The sequence below is a fragment of the Arvicanthis niloticus genome, chromosome 3 (assembly GCF_011762505.2).
Source record: "Arvicanthis niloticus isolate mArvNil1 chromosome 3, mArvNil1.pat.X, whole genome shotgun sequence".
NCBI classification, from domain to species: Eukaryota; Metazoa; Chordata; class Mammalia; order Rodentia; family Muridae; genus Arvicanthis; species Arvicanthis niloticus.
In genome coordinates this window covers 14,354,705-14,373,627 of record NC_047660.1, presented here as the reverse complement: position 1 = coordinate 14,373,627, position 18,923 = coordinate 14,354,705, and the positions used below count along the sequence as shown (strand labels likewise).

General features: G+C 35.4%; 1 protein-coding gene across 1 annotated transcript; it reads right to left on the bottom strand.

The window, feature by feature from the left end:
* Positions 1 to 12,637: 12,637 nt before the first annotated feature.
* On the bottom strand, positions 12,638 to 16,610 carry Slitrk1 (SLIT and NTRK like family member 1). The gene is made up of 2 exons (XM_034498082.2): positions 16,449 to 16,610; positions 12,638 to 15,990 (listed from the first exon to the last, which is right to left on the bottom strand). Exon 2 carries the CDS (start codon positions 15,935 to 15,937, stop codon positions 13,847 to 13,849), a length of 2,091 nt encoding a protein of 696 aa, XP_034353973.1. The 5' UTR covers positions 15,938 to 15,990; positions 16,449 to 16,610; the 3' UTR covers positions 12,638 to 13,846.
* Between the last annotated feature and the right edge of the window lie 2,313 nt (positions 16,611 to 18,923).

The window sequence follows — 18,923 nt, the reverse complement described above, 5'->3', positions numbered from 1 at the left end:
AAACTAATTCATTTGCCTTAGTCAAATACCTAAGATTTTCTAGGAATAAAATAATTTTTCAAATATTAAGCTTCTGATACTTTTACAATGCTGATTAATAATTATGTATGTCTAATTATATATTGAATATTTCAAAACAAACAGATTATAAGAATTTTAAAATATTATAGGAATGTTCCATATATATTGAGTAACTAATTCCTTAAGGCATAAAGTAATTGAAATAAAATTTTATTGAATTTAATAGAAACTACTAATTCCTGGTTAACATTTACTGAAAGATTGTATATCAAGAAATCCAGCAAACTTAAACTTGCTGGCAAATATGGTTTTTTTTTTATATTTCAGAATATTTTGTTCATTCAACAAAGCTGTGGCAACATGTTATACTATTTTCATTGATCCACTAGAAATAAAAAAACAAATATATATATATATATGTATATATATATATATATATATATATATATATATACATATATATATACACATACACACACACACACACACACACACACACATGGATCAACATATTCTCAGGACAGGCTTTCTCTATCAAAGTCCTCATTCATAGGAGTCCTGTTTATATTATTTATAGACTACAGGGAGTTATCTTTTATGTATATATAAAATATTCTGGAGAAGCTCCATCATTCTTTTTTAAAATGTAAACTTTTACAAAGGCAATATAGCTCATTTTCAGAAGGTGAATGGATAAACATTTTAGCTTTGATATACTAAATTAACACTAATAATTATATAAATTAAAGATTTTACAACATATTTTGGTGAATTAGAACACTACGACATTTTTCTAAATATGTATCCCTGATTTTATATACATATCCCTATTTTTCCAAAGCAAAATTACTGCTCTCAGCTCGTCGAAAGATTATATTCTCTAATAACTAGCTACCATTGTCCTTCTAGAGAATAGAGAATCCAAAGTATTTATTTAAAAATGTTTTGAACTTTGAAAATGTGTGAATGAGGAAGAATATAGAGTATGTTGTACTGATTATTGCTTTGTCACTCTCTGAACATATTTCAAACAAGAAAGATAAGTGATTCACAAATACCATTCATTACACTAACATTAAGATTTTTTATTTTTAATAATTTAAGTGGAAGTTAAATATATAAGATAGTTATATAGGAAGAACTTACAGTGTAAATTATACCTCAACACTCTAATGATCAAAAATACCTGCCTGTTACTGGCAACACAAAAGTTATTTTAGAATGAGGTGGAAAGTAAATTCTTTGTCACTTAGAATTTTCTTGATAATTTAACAACATTGTAGGAAATAAAAATAAGCTGACCTTTTATTTTATAGGTCCTCAGTAAAAAGCTCATGTGGAAAATCAATCTGTTTTTAAAACAATGAATTAAAGAAAATTAGCTTGTTTAAATCACTTAATAAAAAAGTAACCCAGTAACTGATTAAAACCTGCATATTAATCAATTGTAGCTTACTCTATCATTTGTTATAATATCATATTTGTTAGGTTTGTGATCTTCATATGTGGAAGAAAATTCATTGAAGATGCATTGGAATACGATAATAGGATAATGTTGAATATCATAACTCTTTTAAAATAAACTGAGAAAACTGAACAGTTTTTCTTTTCTGGATTAATAGAAGAGATTGGTTCTTTAGAGCATTCTATAATTCTGAAGGAATGAACTATTCTGAAACATTCGGTCAGGATGAAGGGATGTGATCCTGTGCTTCAACAGATGGCACAATTGAAGAAAGGCCAAAGCATTCATGCTACATGACACACAATTAGACTGAGAAATGCTGAAAATCTACAAAAATAAAGGAAGCAGCTCCATGTCATTATTTTATCACGAATTTGTACCTTTCTTTCTGATTCGTTACTGGGCTTATAATTTTAGTCTGCCTTATTTTTTATTGAGATGTGATTTTGGGTTTTTTGTGTAATTATAGCAGGCAATTATATTTTATATTCTGCCATGGCTAAACAAGTGTCCTAAAAACAGAAACATGTCAAGGTGGTATGGAACACAGGACAGCAATGACTGTGACAATCCAAGAGGTGGGGAATATGTACTTCTTATCGGTCAGAATACTTTTCTCCAAGATATATAATGATACATTTGAAAATGTACAATGTAAGTTACTCATGCCGACTTTCTTAAACTGTTTAAGCCAAAATACATGCTTTGTTAGAAAAACTTTGATATCTTTGAGCCACTTCACAATGAAGCTGATCTAACACTATGGCCAGCACAGTCAACACAGGCTAAGTTAATAGTAAGGTGCTAAAGAGAGAACATTCTGAATTTTTTTCTTATTAACTTTGAAAACTAGTGTGAGAAGTGTTCATGGCAAATCCATCACTACTATTTCAGTAGTAATACTCTAAAAACGTGCGTACATATGTATGTTGTGCCTGGGAAAACTAAAATAGTGTGTATAGTTAACCAAACACTATAATTATTCTAATTCAACCAGGACATAATCACATTTGTGTTTATATTAAGTTGTAGTTCTATCACATGTTATTGGTTTAAGATGTATTCTTCCAATCACTTGTATAAATTAGATCAATTGTTGTGTTCCATTAGTGGCACACAGGATTTCAGTTTTGATTGGTATAACATACATGTACGTGTATATAATACTAGTCCTGAAGTAGCCCTAATAATCAGTAGTATCTTCCCTCCAATTGACATAAATATTATTTCTGTCAATTACATTTTATATGTGGGAAATGAATGGGATCAATTTGAAAATATGGATCAAGTTCACATAAAGGGATCAAGGTCACAAATCTGATAATTATGAAGCTTGGACTAGAAATAACATTGTTTGACTCTAGAGATACAATGCAATCTCTTTTAAAATTCCAAGAACCCTTGATATCTGCATATTATAAAATAAACAACCCAGATAGTGTGATTCTTCTATGGTTCTTACTTGTCATTAATGAAAATTATATATGCTAATGATTATAGTTTATTAAAACTAATAGCAATTTTAGTAAAATTGATAAATTGAGTAGAAAATATTTAATTAACATGGTAATGAATTAAGCAAAATATTTTGAGTATATAATAAATGTCCTATATCATCTTTATTAACATAACTTAGATTTTATCAAGTTTCTATTTCCAAACTATCTCTCAGGGAGTGCAACAATTTTATTGCTGTATTTTATGCTGTGTGTAAGAAAAGGATTAATGTTATATTAAATGGTGAAATAATAAAGAGAGCATTAAAAAATGGTAAGCTAGCCAGAAAGGGATGGGGCATGCCTCTAATCCTAGCACTCAAATGGCAGGTAGACCTCTATGAGTTCAAGGCAACCTAGTCTACAGAGTGAACTCCAGGACAGCCAACTTTATGCAAATAAACCTTAAAACAATAGAGATATCTTAACACACAAATCATATAAAATTAATTTGTTAGCTATAATCCATTTTTAATTTTGTCACTATACATGTTACAAGTTTTTTTCTTGCCTGATGTTTTGCATACTAACACCATATACCTATGTATACAATACCTTTATGTTTTGCAAGATTATGATTATTAAACTATAAAGACTGGGCCATTTTTTTTAAAAGATCCCCACAGAAAACACTTTTATTTAATTCTAGCCCATTGTTTATATTTTGTATGGAAGTAAAGGTTCATTAGAATTAAGAGCTCTGTTTAATATAAGAATCTTTTCTAAGATCACAAAGCAGATTAGTGGAAAACATAAGAAACAATCAAAGACGTCTGATAGCAGGTGATTTATTTGTTTGTTTGTTTGTTTGATTGATTGATTGATTGATTGATTGATTGACTGTCTTTTTAATGGTTCCCTAAACACTATCCAACAACTTTGAATTCTATAGCATCTAAGGATATGTTGTCAGAAACAAGCAGCACTTTCATAAAGTATTAACTTCTTTTAAAATAAGAAAAATTACAATATAATACCATACCTATATGAAAGAAATGAAAATGAACTAGAGATTTTGGAGAAGAAGTTTTAATGAAGGAAGGAATTATCTTTGTAACATGTCTAACTCTAATACTTGAGTTTCAACAGCACCAAAATGCAAGAGAAATTTCTTTCAATTTTCTTAAAAAATTAATGTCAATTACAGATTGATTCTTAAGGTTTGGGAGAGTGGGGTAAATGAGTGTGAGCGAAGAGACGCACAAATGTTTCCAGAAAGACATCAGATTTTTTCTTTTTCAAATAGTGTTGCCCTCTTAAAATCTGAGCTAAGTACGTTTATGCTGTATAGAAGAAACAGCGAAACTATAGATTTCAACAAATGTACAAGGGTAATAAAAATCCCCTAAATACGATTCCAACCTGCACTCCTACCCAATAAATACAATGTGATCTTTCTTACTATTGATTGATAAAGTTGAATTTTCTTTGCCAGAAATTTTTCTCAAAAAATAAAAAAAAGAGAGAGAAAGAAAGGAAGAAGGGAAAAAGAAAGAAAAGGTGCAAGTATCTCATTGGTTTTAATGAAAAACAAAATCATGCTTCATTCTTGTCACATTACTATAGATTGTGTAATATAATGTGATAAAGCATGTCCACTTAAAGCTTGTATTTGACCTTTATAACATGTACAGTTTTATGTATCATTTTTCCATTTAGTTGAAATAATTCAGAAAATATTTGGCTTTGTTTTTATGGTACATATAAACACAAGTATGCCACAATGCATACTTTTTCTGCACCTGGCAAAATAGTTTGCTTTCAACTTTGATTAAATCTGCACTGAAGGTTTTATACGCTGATTGAGTTCAACCTTATAGTTGAACTCATCTACAAAATAGTCATCAAAAGGGGATAATGTTCAATTTTAGTGCTTTTTTCCCAAACTGCAGTCTGCATCTGCATGTTCCGCAACCATACAAAGGCAAAAACAACAGCAGCAACAACAATGTCATTTCCTATTAAGCACCACAAGGTCTAACTCTGTAATGTAGAACCTGTTGCCTCCCATTTTTCTTTCCTGAGAAAATCCCAAAATATAAAATTGCTGGATGAAGGCAAAACCAATTCCCTCAGAATCCTGTTCTTTCTTTTATAGACATTCCACCATGTTGCCCAGTTATCTACTTCCATCTCAGTTGCTATTACTATATTATATTCACAGATATCACACAAATTCCCAAATTCTACAATAACAGCTCCTTGTGCATGTGGTTTAGTCACTCAATGATCCATCATGACTATTTAAACACAGTACTTAGATCATATCACTTGCATATTTAAGTTTTATATTATATGTTAAATAAAACCTAATCTCGTTTCTCTAGTTTAGGATATGTTATCTGGGTTCTGGGCCCTCTTTGGGTAGGGTATCTGAAACTCTGTATATCTATGTCTATATTTCAGTCAATGGAAAACTCTTTCTATTCTTTAAATGTACTAAATTCATTTATTCTTTAGCCTGCTGAGTTTCATGATTTATTCTCTAGGATCTCTATTTTTTCTGTATCTCCAAATATAAATCATTTTTTTACCATTTCCTACTCTGCTAATGAAACCTTTTTCCAGGAAGAACTTTCTTAACTACCCTTAGAAATGGTCCTCCAGACTTTCTCAATTGTCCTTTGTCACCATCATTTATTATCTACATTAACCGTGTGTCACTGTGTTTTCTCCACTGCTTTATCTAAGGTAACTTCAGATGATCAACAGTCTGCGGTCTTTTAGCTAGCTCTCTAATCACTTTTGAAAATCTGCTATAATAAATGGTCAATAGAACCATTTATTGAATCAATTAAAATATATGCCCTCTCCTAGACTTGATTTGTTTCTCATACTGAAGCTGTAACTTTCTCTCTTTTTACATTCCTTCTTTTTATTTAATATTTTTTTTTAAAATCCAGATTTTATTCCCCTCCTGGTCCACCCTCCTACTGAGAAGTTGTATCTCTCTTAAAATTGTATTACCTACTTAAAACGCTTTGAATTATATATATATATATATATTACTTGTATTATTCTAGAAAGCCACTTCATTTATACTCTGTTGATCATATTTCTGCACCATAGTACAAAGGTCAACATAAACATGAATTGAATGTCTCTTCTTAATAAATACTATGTTCATGTAACATATTTAGGCCTGTAAAATTCCATGTTTCAAAATATAAAGTTTGTTTCCACTTATAAAATAGGGAATAGGTATCTAAATGAAGAATTGAATGATACAATATAAGCCATCACTGTACAAAGTTAGACACTGCAGGAAGCTTGAGAAGTACTTGTACTGGCTTCTGATCAACAAATAATATTCAAAAAGTTTTTAGCCTGACATTCTAATCTTATCTTATACAATTTGATCTATGTTAGGATTCTATATTGTATAATTGAATTCCTAAGGCTTACTGCCATTTCTAGATGTTAGTGTCTTAACTTCAACACTTGTTCCTCATGATCCACGTGACACAACATCATGAATTACACAGTACCCTAATTAGAAGTGTCTCTTTGTTGCTTTTGATGTCTGACTCTTATAAATATCATAGGAATCATGACATCCAGTTGCTATAATATTCATTGTTATCCCTAAGAATGCAAGTGTCATCCCCCCCAGTCAAAGCTTTGCTGGAAATAAAATGCAAAATATAATTTTATGACCACTATATTAAGAGTTAACTCTCTTTTTGAAGTCTGTATGAGGCATCATAAAAAATATTCATCAAAAAATTAAAGACATTAAAATCAGTTAACATGGTAGTAATTTCAACCCCTTTGATGCAATTTGATACACATCTAGACCAATGTACAGCCAGAACTTTAAAACATCAGAGGAGTTGCTTGCAATAACATTTGACTCATATGTACATATATAGTACATATTTGACAAATATGTACTACATCATTTTACATATAAGCCAACCAAAATACCAATCTCAAATAAGCTCAATGAAGTTAAGTTCATTGGATTCATAATTGAGCCAGATTACCTACAAAATTAACCAACTAGAAATCAAAACATAATTTTAAATGGTGTATTATGCTATTCATAGTACAAAAATTTAATCCTACTTATTTAGGATCAAATCTTCGAAAAATAAAAGCTGTCTGGATGATAGTATATTGCATAGCTGTGGGCATGTTTTTATTCAACCATTAATTTATAATCCTATTTATGTAAGTGGTAATCATTTCTTTGTATGCACATTTAATATTCAAATCACATGCAGATTACAATTATGTGGATTTTGTTCTCACTTCATAAAAAGCTTTTGAGTGTTAAAATAAGAATCAATATAAGAAAAAGAACATAATAATTGTCAAGGAACATGGGCAGAACCATCAATAGTGATTCTGCCCCTTTATGTCTCTTTCTAGGTTACTATTTCTTTGATAACAGTTATGCAATATACCATTTGTATTTGAGACACTTCCATTTTCACTATATATTGAATTTCCTTCTCAATATGTTTTACCCAAGCATGCTTTTTTTCCTATTCATTTCCAATAAAGGATTCAACTAGAGCAAAACCAGCAAGCTATGGAAGTGAGCAAATGCATAGCTCACTGTTTTCTGGCTGTTAAACCATTGAACTTGAACAACTGAAGGCTACCATTGCAGAAGTGAAAATTAAATTTTATTAAACATAAATAGGATAAAAATGTTTATCTTTAATAAATTTACAAAAGTATATACAATTTAATATTAAACTTCTTAAATCTACTTCTCCATGAAAATTATACATACCTAATGAAGAATGCCATGATGATTCATGATGATTATTTTAAAACTAATAATATAATATTGTTCTCAGGAATAAAATGTAAAATCTTATTTCTCAAATAATGTAAATTAAAAACATATGTGTCATTTACTTAAGACTGAAAAATACTATATCCCTTCAAAACTCTAAGTGGTGTATATAATGTTGAATACTATATATATATATTGAAGAAGAAATGATAATGGTAAATATTTTTATTTAAAGCATTGTTTTGATCATTTTAATTTAGTGCATAATGGATAATAAAAATGATTGCAATGGATAAAGACCTAAATTACTAAACAACATAAAATATTCTACTAGTGTTACATACTGCCAGTGATATATTATATTTTTATTCTAAAGATGCATATATCTTATTCTCATATGTTACAGACTACTTAAGATTAGAATTACCTTAGATTATTTTCATAAGAAACAACCTACAGTACAATTATCTCTATGAAAATGCAACCAATAAAGAATTTAAATTATAAACCTTCAAATTTATGTTTCCTTAGGCTGTGGAAATGGATCAGCAGAAAAAGTGCAAGCTGTACCAACACTATGGGAGATGTATATATCATCAACAACCACAGAAGCACTGGACAAAATGGTACATGCCTATAACTCAGCACTGGAAGATACAAAAAGGAGAATCCCAGGTGATATTTAGTAACCTCTCCTAGATAAAACTGTAAGATCTGAGTACAGTGAGAGAACGTGTCTCAAAAGGGTAACTTGGAGAAGCAACTGAAAAATATAACTGACATTATCTTGAAGTTTCTACATGTTCACACCGCAAATACATCCACTTCAGCCATGAGTAAGCATGCAAGCATTCGCATGTGCGCAAATGCACACACACACACACACACACACACACACACACACATGTTTAATCTGAGATGAACAACTTTACTGCCTGAGGCAGGATGTTCACTAGAACCCGGGATTTCAAAACCAACCTTATCAATATCAAAGAAACTGTTTCTGCAATAAACACATGCATACTGTTTTGTAGTGACTTACAAAATAACAAATACTGTTGCTATGTATGGAATAAAAACATTGTATTGGATCTTAAACATAATTTCCAGGTGACTTGGCGGGAAGTAATCTTAGATTCTATTCGAAGCTTTTATCATTTTGTGAAAGAGTTGAGGATCTGCATATTTTCAATATCTTTGGGAGATCTGGGAACTAATCTCGTATGACACCAAAGGATTTCATGTTCTGGATATAGCAAGTACACAGTCAACATTGCCAACTGGTTGCTTATGTTTAACAAGTACACACATTTGAAACTCTTAAATAATTCTCCAGGAAATTTTGTACAAAGCAAAAATGAAATTCAATTCCATGCCAACATATAGTGTGATCAATCTATTTTAAAAGTAAATGTAATAAAAAAAATTAAAGTCTAAACCAGTAAACTCAAATTGTTGGTCTACTGCAGTGAAAAGTTTGAACTGACTGAGCTTTAAAGATTTAAAGAAATTCCAAGATATGTCTTCACAGGCCCATTTCATCTAAAATGTATAATTTTTGAACACTTACTTAAGTCATCATTTCCTTAACTTTTCCAATTTTGCTTCTAAAATCCAATGAAATTTTGGTAGCACAGAGCAGGATTGATACAGATGTTTGTGTTTCTGCATTTCTGTCTCTGTAGTGGGTGCTGTCATTCAGTCAGTTTAATGGTGTTGCTTCAAGTTTCAGTACCAGCAAGAAAATGGTTTGTCCTGCATATGATATTTGAATATAGCTTTTAGAAGGGATACAGGTTTTTAAAAAGTGATAGGAAAAAAACATAAAATGTGATTAATTTAGCTCTCCTTAGTTAAAATATTAGAGTAAACTTTATATTAAATATTTAGATATGCTTTTCCTACATTTATTGATATCATATTGAATTTAGCCTATGAAATATAGTAGATTAAACTGTGAAAAACAAAACAAAACAAATATAAACCAACTCTCAATTAATGATGAAACTAAATCATTAGCATAATTAATATCATTTTCTTCAAGTAAATACGTCAAATAAAAATATGTATAAATTTTACAGCAATCAGGGGCACTGAAATAGAAGCCACAATATGTAACAATCCACAATCCTATTGACAACAGACACTTTCACACTCACCCTTTCAAGTTTCTGTCCCCACTTTTTCTTTCTCTCTGCTTAGGTTTATGAAAATCTTAGAGCCATTTTAACATACTGTCTTTAGAATGACCAATATAAATTTAGCACTTCCTAACATTGGTGACAGTTCTAATTACACCTAGTAATAGTTACAATAAGGAACTGTATTGTGTTAATGTTAAAAGTTTTCCCAGCTTCTTTGTGTATAAACATGCAAAATTATGAAGCATTAAATATCTATGGCAATAGCTTAAGTTCTACCATGTTCTTAATTACAGCAGCAACCAGAGTAACCTAAAGTTTCTTTAAAACAGTGAATCCATATAAGATATTCTGGCTGGTTTTCTTTTCCTTCCCATTTGTCACAATAAAATCCTCTTTATCTCATCATGTGTTAAAATATGATTTAAGTAGAAACAGGATATTTACATTATGGATATAAAAATTACAATTATATGAGTATTTCATGTAAGAAACAGCAAAGGATACAAAGCACTTCCAACAAAACATGTACAAGATATCATGTATATTATATGTTCTGCTTACTTATATGGATTATATAAATATATATACTAAACATATCTATGAAAATTAAATTTTGGTAATGACATTCAATGAACATCAATAAAGCACAGTTACTCCTAATAAATTATTGTCTGTATAAAATCATAGGACATCATTTCTCTATAGGTTCTCATATATAGTATTAATTATTAAGATTCTAACAGTTTAGATAAGATTGGAATCAATGTAACAGTAATATATAATTTTTAGTGGTGTAAATATGTATCCTATGATGCACTCATTTTTTCTTTTTTTATTATTATTCTAAGGAAGAGAAAAACAAATTTAGCTTCAGCGAATTTGAGAAAATTTTGTGGTAGATATACTAAAAAGGATAAAAGGCCACCATGATTAAAATTTGGAAGTTGTGACCTCATTCCCAATCTGTTTTATAGTAGCAAATTTTTAGCTTTACAGTTTAATAATCTTTAGGAGGTTGCTATAATGAATGTTCCATATAAAAATGAGGTTTTGAGGTATGAAGGAAATTGAATTAAATGGTATTCTACTTTTTTACCATGTATGATTTAAGTTCCTGTGTACTGTTCTTTAGTCTCAGTGGTTTAATCTGTATAATGGAAATAGCAATATTTTAAAAAGTCATCCTGTGATCTTAAAACTTAAGTGAATGTTTAATCAGCATGTCTGGCAATGAAAGACTCCAAAATATCACTGAAAGTATTATTTCTGACAATTTGGCTGCTTTAACTTATTTTACATACTAATTTCTGTTTGTTTAAAGAAAAACTTGTTTCTCTGTGTACTGTTTCTATGACACACTCCTGTTCTAGACCTTCCCTAATTGTTTACCAGCTTTAAAACTTCAGTAGATACTTCTTAATAAATGCCACTCTTCATGGGATTTCTAAATCTGCCTTTTTTGTTGTTGTTGTTTTTCTTCTTCTTCTCCTTCTTCTTTTTAACATCTGATGAGAGATGACCCATCTCCTCCATTTTTTCACCATGAAGGAATCTGTTAGTTAGTTACCAAAAATACAGTTTTTCTTTCCATAAAAATGTTAAAGCTTTCATATAAAAAATAAATGATGAGTAAATAACCGAGATCAATTGCCAGAGGAAAATCATTTTCCATTTTATCGTTATGAAATGCAGTCCACAAACAAAAGAATCAAGGGGAAAAAAAGGTAATAGATGCCCTTAGGAATAGTCATTATGTATAATAAAGATTTTATTTTAAAAGTTTTAAATAATACATACTCCACAACATCATTGTTCTCTAGGAAATTATTTCTCTTTAGAATATCCATTCTCACTGACACATCTAGTTACACCTGCTCCTGGGGGCTTTTATTGAGCTAGCTTTTATTTCTGCAATTTCAGGCTGTGGTCTCCTGTCTTTGACATACTTCTCAAGAGTGGATGTGTGGTGGAATGCAAACCCCATCAATATGTATGGTTTGTAACCTAACTGCTGATGAAATAGAGTTGCTTAGAATTCCCTAGGGCATCTTATTCAGACCAGAATTACACTGGTCGGTAAAATTCAAATAGTTCACTGCTTTCCCTTGGTAATTACTGGGCCATAACCAGAAATTGGTATGATAAGAGTGAAGCACTTTTTTTAGGATAATGATTGATTTCCATAAAGATGAGTACTTCAACAATTTTCGATATGTAGTTGTTGGGGCGGAGGGTGGGTGGCCACTAATTAGTTTTACCGTTTTCAGCAGATGTTGAATTCAAAATGCCAGCAGCATCTCAAACACCAGTCATTAGGGCTGTCTTTCATGAAGGAGTGCTGACCAATGAAATCGCCCTCTGTTTAATGAGACCGATCTAGACAGAGTCAATTAAATCAAATCTATCCTAACATCTCCAATATATCTGCAGTGTGGGCAGCACCACAAAACAGCAGCGAGGAATTTCCAGTATTAATAAAGGGATTCGCTGCCGCATTAGGAGAGGGCAGAGGGAGGGCAAACTTGTTTGGGTAAGACTGTACTTTATGGGGAGTGGAAAAGCAGTATAGTCAAGGGGGTGTGGGGTGGGGTTGGATGGAAGATTGTGAGGAGAGGCAGGAGCTACTGAATGATTAAACACTAAGGTGATTAAGGAGAGAACCTTTCTGGAGCTCCAGAAGGAACCCACCCCCTCCAACTGTTCCCCCTCCCCCATCCCTTCCACCATAAATCCAAATAGGAAGCTGGAAAAATGTAAGGACCCAGATTTGAAAACATTTTCACTTTAATACTGAAAAAATATGCCATTATAAAATCCTCGAATAGAATTAGTAAGTTTCACGTGCTTCCTCGGCTCCTTGTGCCTACTTTATCAGTAAGGTTTTTCCCAGCACACAATTGCTACCATAGGATCGCAGCCTAAGCACTAGAGTGACATTAATTGGTCATGCTTAACTGCCCCAGAATCTTTTTCTTAAATAATTACACTGGTACTATAATAGAAATCATGGGTACGTATTTTACATTCAGATGGAAGGCATTATTGGATATGTATAGAAAAATATTCCCCCTCAGAAACTAAAATAAAATCAAACATCACCATCAAAAGAAAAGAACCCAAAACAAACCCTTAAAAACTTTGCTCAACAAAATACATTGTTAACTCATAAAATGGACTGATGACTAGTCATGCAAATGTCTTAAATAAACCTTTACATTTTTTTTTCACAGTAAACATACGCTCTGAACTGCCTACCAATCACAAATAAGGGCGAAATGGCACTTTCTGATTATACTGTATTTTGTTTATAGAAAGTTTGATACGATGGGACTTATCAGGTAGGAGGATAGGTGCTGTGACGTCGTCTCCAGTCGCAGTTGGGCGGTGGGGTTGGGGGAGGGGGAGCATAGTCCCTGGAGCGTGTGGATTCCATGCGAGCCATGCAGCACTTTTTGATTTTTTTGTTCTTGTCAGGAGTCAAAGTTATTTATTTACAATACATTCATGCCTTCGTGCAACTGCCCATCCCTGCATAACCAACAGGGAGCCATCTTCGGGCTATCCACAGGGGAAAAATAGATATCTATTTCTCTATATAGATGTGATATATGTATATATGTATAGAGCCACTGCAGCCAGCCCCAGGAGACCTTTGACCCTGAGCAAGGGGGCTCAGTTCTTCTGGCAGGCCCCATGCTGGGCTTTGAGTCAAAAGGAGCTCAGAGCAAAGAGCTAGCTCGCTGCACTCGCAGCTCCACAGTCTGCTCTTTGTTTTCGGATGGGAGCTTAGGGGCCAGAGCCTCTTAGTTGAGTGAGTTCACAGTTATTTATTTACTCATGTCCATCGGTGCTTGTGACACGCTAGATCTGGGTCAATGTTCTCCTACTCCCCCCGCGGTGCTGGCGGAAGGGGGGGATGGATCGTCTTCCTGCACTCCTCCCCCTTTAGAGTCGGGGGGGGGGGGGGGGCTTAGTCTGAGAGTGAGTGAGAACCGCAATCGTACACCCTATGGGACCCGTCTGCATTGTAAGGCCCATTGTGCCAGTAGGAAGAGTCACAGACTGTCTGTAGGGAATTAATTTCGGACGCAGAGGAATTGGCATCCCTTCTCTTGGTCCGCTTTCGGTTCCTCAGGATAAACACGAGCATGCCCACCACGGTGAAGGCGGAGGTGACGAACACCAGCAGCAGTCCTGGGACCAACACCGAGATGGACACCCTGCTGGTGTCTAGGTAGGAGTTGGAGTGTGTCCCGGTCTCCGCCAACCCAGTGCTGTTTTTACTGTGCGAAGTTAACGTGGGCGAGATCCTTGCATACAGCTGGGGGCAGATCTCGTCATTGGAGAGCAGCATGAAATCCTTCCTAAAGAAGTTCACCGGTGTCTCACACTTGAGGTCGCTCATCAGCACCTCGGAGCCCAGCCGTTCTGCCCATTGCTTGAAAGGCACAATGGTACAGGAGCACTCCCAGGGGTTGCCATGCAGGTCTATCTGGATGATGGACGTTAACTGGTCTAGCACCCCTGCCACTGGGAGGTACATGAAGTAATTATTGTGCAGGCTGAGCTTAGACAGGGAGACCCCAGCAAAAACGTCCACGGGCAGGGACCTCAGCAAGTTGTTGTTGAGAATAAGAATCCTCAGTTTGGGCATGGCATTGAAAGTACCGGGGAGAATGAGCTGAATCGCGTTGTACTCCACGTTCAGATACTCCAGGTTCTGCAGCCCAGCAAATTTCTCCCGGGACAGAGTGTCCAGGTAGTTACTATCCATGTACAGCCACCTGAGGTCCAAAAGGTTCTTGAAAGTGTTGTTCTCTATGTTTGCGATGTTGTTGTTGCCCAGATCCAACAGAATGAGGTTCTTGTAATCCACAAAGTGTGATTTTCGGATGCTGTGGATCTTGTTATCTCGAAGGAAAAGCTCCTGCACGTTGGAAAGCTTGGGCTTCAAATCAGCCAAGCTGCTCACGTTTCGGTTGTTACAGTTCATCTTTAAGCCTGAGCCTGGGATGTGGTCACAGCTGCAGCCCCCGGGGCAGGGCAAGCCATGCGCTGGGGGTTTGTTTCTGGCGCTCCCAGTTGCTATCGGTGGTGTGGGCTTGATTTTGAGCTGCCAGTTGCCCGGAATCTTTGTACCTCCATTTGGAACAACCCCTGGGGTAGCATGCTCGTCCTGCCCGTTTGTCTTGAAAGGAGTTGGCAGGGGGCCAGGAGCGAAGGTCTCTTCCTGGGCAGGGGGCGCCGGGAGACTAGAATCCACTCTGTTTTTTAAAGGACACAGGTCCTGTTCAGTGGTTTCATTGAGGTCTTTACCCTGGAGTCTGGTGGGGGCTTCGCAGACCACTCGGCCGATTAGAGCGTTTTTGGGAATGTTCTCCAGCCATTCCTTCAGGGAGAGCAGATCACAGGTGCAGTCCCAAGGGTTATCCTCTAGCAGGATCTCAGCAATGCCAGGGATCTGCTCCAAGACCTCCTCATAGGGCAGTGTTTTCAGCCTGTTTCCACGGAGGTCGAGGTGGGTGATGGGCACATACTGGAATACATTAGCAGGTAGGGTGCTGATGAGATTGTCGTTTAAAATGAGGACTTCCAACTTGTTCAAGTCCTGGAAGGCCCCCGGGTCTATATCCCGTAATAAATTAAAATCAGCCTGGAGGTATTCCAAATCGTCCAGCCCCAAAAAAGTCTGCTTTCGAAAAGACTTGATCTTGTTGTTGTTGATATGCAGCCGTTTCACCAGCTGCAGCCCCAGAAATGCCCCCGGAACGATTTCATGCAAGCCATTGTTTTCCATATGCAAACTAACCGCATTATAAAAGTTAGCGAACTCATTAGGGAAAAGTCGAGTGAGGGAATTGCCATGCAGAAATAAATGGTAAAACTGGGAAGTCGGGGCGGTGAAGCGCTGCAGACTTGTGAAGCCCTTTTTTTCACAGTCTACGTGTAAGTCCCCTTCTATCTCATTGCAAGAACAGATCTTCTCTTTACAAACGTCCCCTGTAACGTTTCCAGCGGCAAAACAAAGAGACGTCTCCAGCAACAGAATCCAAAGCAGCATTTTTAAAGCGAGCAATTCATCCCAGATCTCATCACAAAGTAACAGCAACCATCCTGCTCGCCACAGACACAATTCAAGTTCATTTAGTGCTCCAATGTCCGATCCCAGAGAAAGAGAAAAGAAGGGTTTGGGGGGGTGGGGGTGGATTCCTTCCTCCCTAACCCCCCCGTACTGCAATAGCCCAGACGCCAGTCAATAATTATATCCACAAACTATCCAGGCACATAGTGCAAGACAAGCAGAAAAGGGGGAGGGTAGAAAGTAGAGGAAAGAGAGAGAGAAAGAGAGAAAGCAAACTACTCCCCCTCAACCCTTTAAAAATAACCAAAATAAGTTAAATATATACCTGTAAAATTAAAAGGAAGCGCACCCTTACAGAATCATGTTTAGAGGTTCTCACTAACCAGGAAAGGAACAATGCTAGCAATTAAAAGCAAGTGCATGTTAGAAACAAGCAGGTTTGCAGCGTAGTACAGGCGCACTGCCTGTGATGGCTGTGCGTCGGACTGACCTTGCCTCTCTGATACAAAGCGGGGCTTTCGGTGGCTTCAGTGGTCCAGGCAGCTGCTGGAGTTCTTGTCTCGGTTGCAGGTTGCCCAGAAGTACCCCCGAGGTGCTGTCCAGTGCCCCCGGTGCTGAAATCACGCCCGCCCAAAACACACACTGCCCAGCCAATGGCGCTGGAAAATTTCCGCAATCACTGCATTTTGTGGATGTCCATCCTGTTCCTTTTCTCCCCTTTGGTCGTCTTCAGCCTTTTTTTTTCTGTGCTCCGGCCGGCGCTTACTAGCTCTTCTTTGCTTGTTCTCCTTCTCTTTCTTCTGCTCTTTCGGAATTACGTGGAGGGGGGAGGAGAGAGGGGGAGCGAGTTGTCTGAGGGAGGAAGAGAGCGCGAGAAAGGGGAGGAGGGGGGGAGTTGCTAAGAAGCTCTGCTGGTTCCAGCCTGGTGCACTCTGAAAGATCTGACACCCTCTGCTGATCTGCAGTAGCAAAAATCCATCTGGTGAGGGAATGCTGAAAGAAAGAAAAAAAACAATTCACGTATAGGGCAAGCGTTAAAAACGTGGGTATTAAAGGCTGTCGATCTACATAGAAGCTTATTTTAAATTGATTATTTAATTCTTGTTGCGTGCTAGAAACTTTACCCTTTCCTTTCCTTAAAGACCTCGCAGCCCCCGCGAGCTCTAGCGTTCCGAAAGTACGGCTTTTAAAACATTTATTTCCCAATGGCTTGAATAAAATTAGTGTCAGGGTGTCAAGCGAACGGCAATTTGAGGTAATTATATTGCTCGCCATTTTCATCGGTGCTTTAAATGTGTTTCTGCCTTCTCTGCGGTACAGCGTTTTATATCGTTTGATGTCTTTGGAACCTCTATTTTATTTTTGCACACAGAAAGTGGCTATTCTGAATATATATATATATATATATATATATATATATATATATATATATATATATTACATAATATCACAATTTGGTAGAGAATATTTGTTTCCAGGTATACAACTGAGGCATCTGAGGCATATACTTTTCCATTTTAAAGTTGTTATAGAATTTCAATTTGGTGACAGTTAGTTTTTTCTGGTGGCATTTCTTCAATGTTATTTAAGTCTGCAGAATGAAAACACAATGCATGCTTAAGTTCTTTGATTTTAGACTAGAAAGCTTACCATGACATTCAGAAAGTGAGGGAAGGGGATGGGGTAAAATTCCCAGATTGTGGAGGCTTTTAAAAACAGTTTGGTAAACAGGTACTAAGCCACCACACATGCATACTTTGAGGAAGACACACACACACACACACACACACACACACACACACACACACCTGACAATGTTTTCATACCAGATCTGAGGAATTTAAAATACATGCAAGTAAGTAACAAGTTGCATTTTGTAAGAAAAGACTAGGAATCCTGCTCTGTAAATCTGGGTAGCTGTATCCCCTCTCCACCTCACTCTGGGTCAAAGAGACTAGGGAGTTTAGTGCTTAAGAGTTTTTCTCAAGAAGAGGATCTTGAAGCTACCCAGGCCTAAAATTCAGAAAATGCAATTCCTTCATATTTCTGTGAGATTCAGCTTTTTCATGGTAGTCAGTTTCACAGACTTGTATCAGAGGTGACAATTTTTTCCATTTAAAGAAGTTACAGAAAATATTTAGCGTCTTTTCCCTTCCCCCCCCCTTTTTAAAAATTAATCAATTTACTTAGATTTTAGACTAGATTTCTCTGTGTATCCCTGGCTGTCTTGGAATTTCTCTGTAGATCAGGTTGAACTTGAACTCAGAGACCTACCTGTCTCTGTCTCCTGAGTGTTAAGATTAAAGATTTAAGGCCTGGGCTACCATTTTTTCTTTAGCTGAAGTAAAGATGACTTAACAACATTTTCCTTACAATCATGTCTTAGGCAACCTTAACAACTGTTCATACTTGCTAGTCATTTATATAAAATCTGCAAGCAAGATTGCAATTTGGGAAGACTGTGGAATGAAAATTTGTAAGCAAAATAGTTCTGGGGACATGTCTAAGGTTAGCTATGGTATAGTAGAATTTGAAGAGTTTATCTATTTATGAATGGATCTGGAACCCAATTCTTAGGTAAGTGGGAAGAAATTCATGTGTCATGTATAGGCAAATTGGTGGACTTGAGAAAATTTGGTTAGAGAAAAGGTAGAGATGAATACTTAATTCTTACATTCATTTATAAGCATGTGTCTGTGTGAGGAAAGGCATTCATTCTTGGTGTTTCTCACTTCTCCTTTATATTAATAAATTAGGACGGGCAGGCTGAAGAAACAAATTTTACCAATCACACAATTAATCTAGGAAATGTTATGCAACTGAAAATTTTAGATAGAGAAGATAAATGTAACAAAAACATTTCTGTTCCAATATAAATAATAGAACTGAGATCTAAAATGTCTTTCTCCCTGAAGCCACCATTAAAATATCAGGTCCATGTCCACAATGTGTTTGACAGAAATGG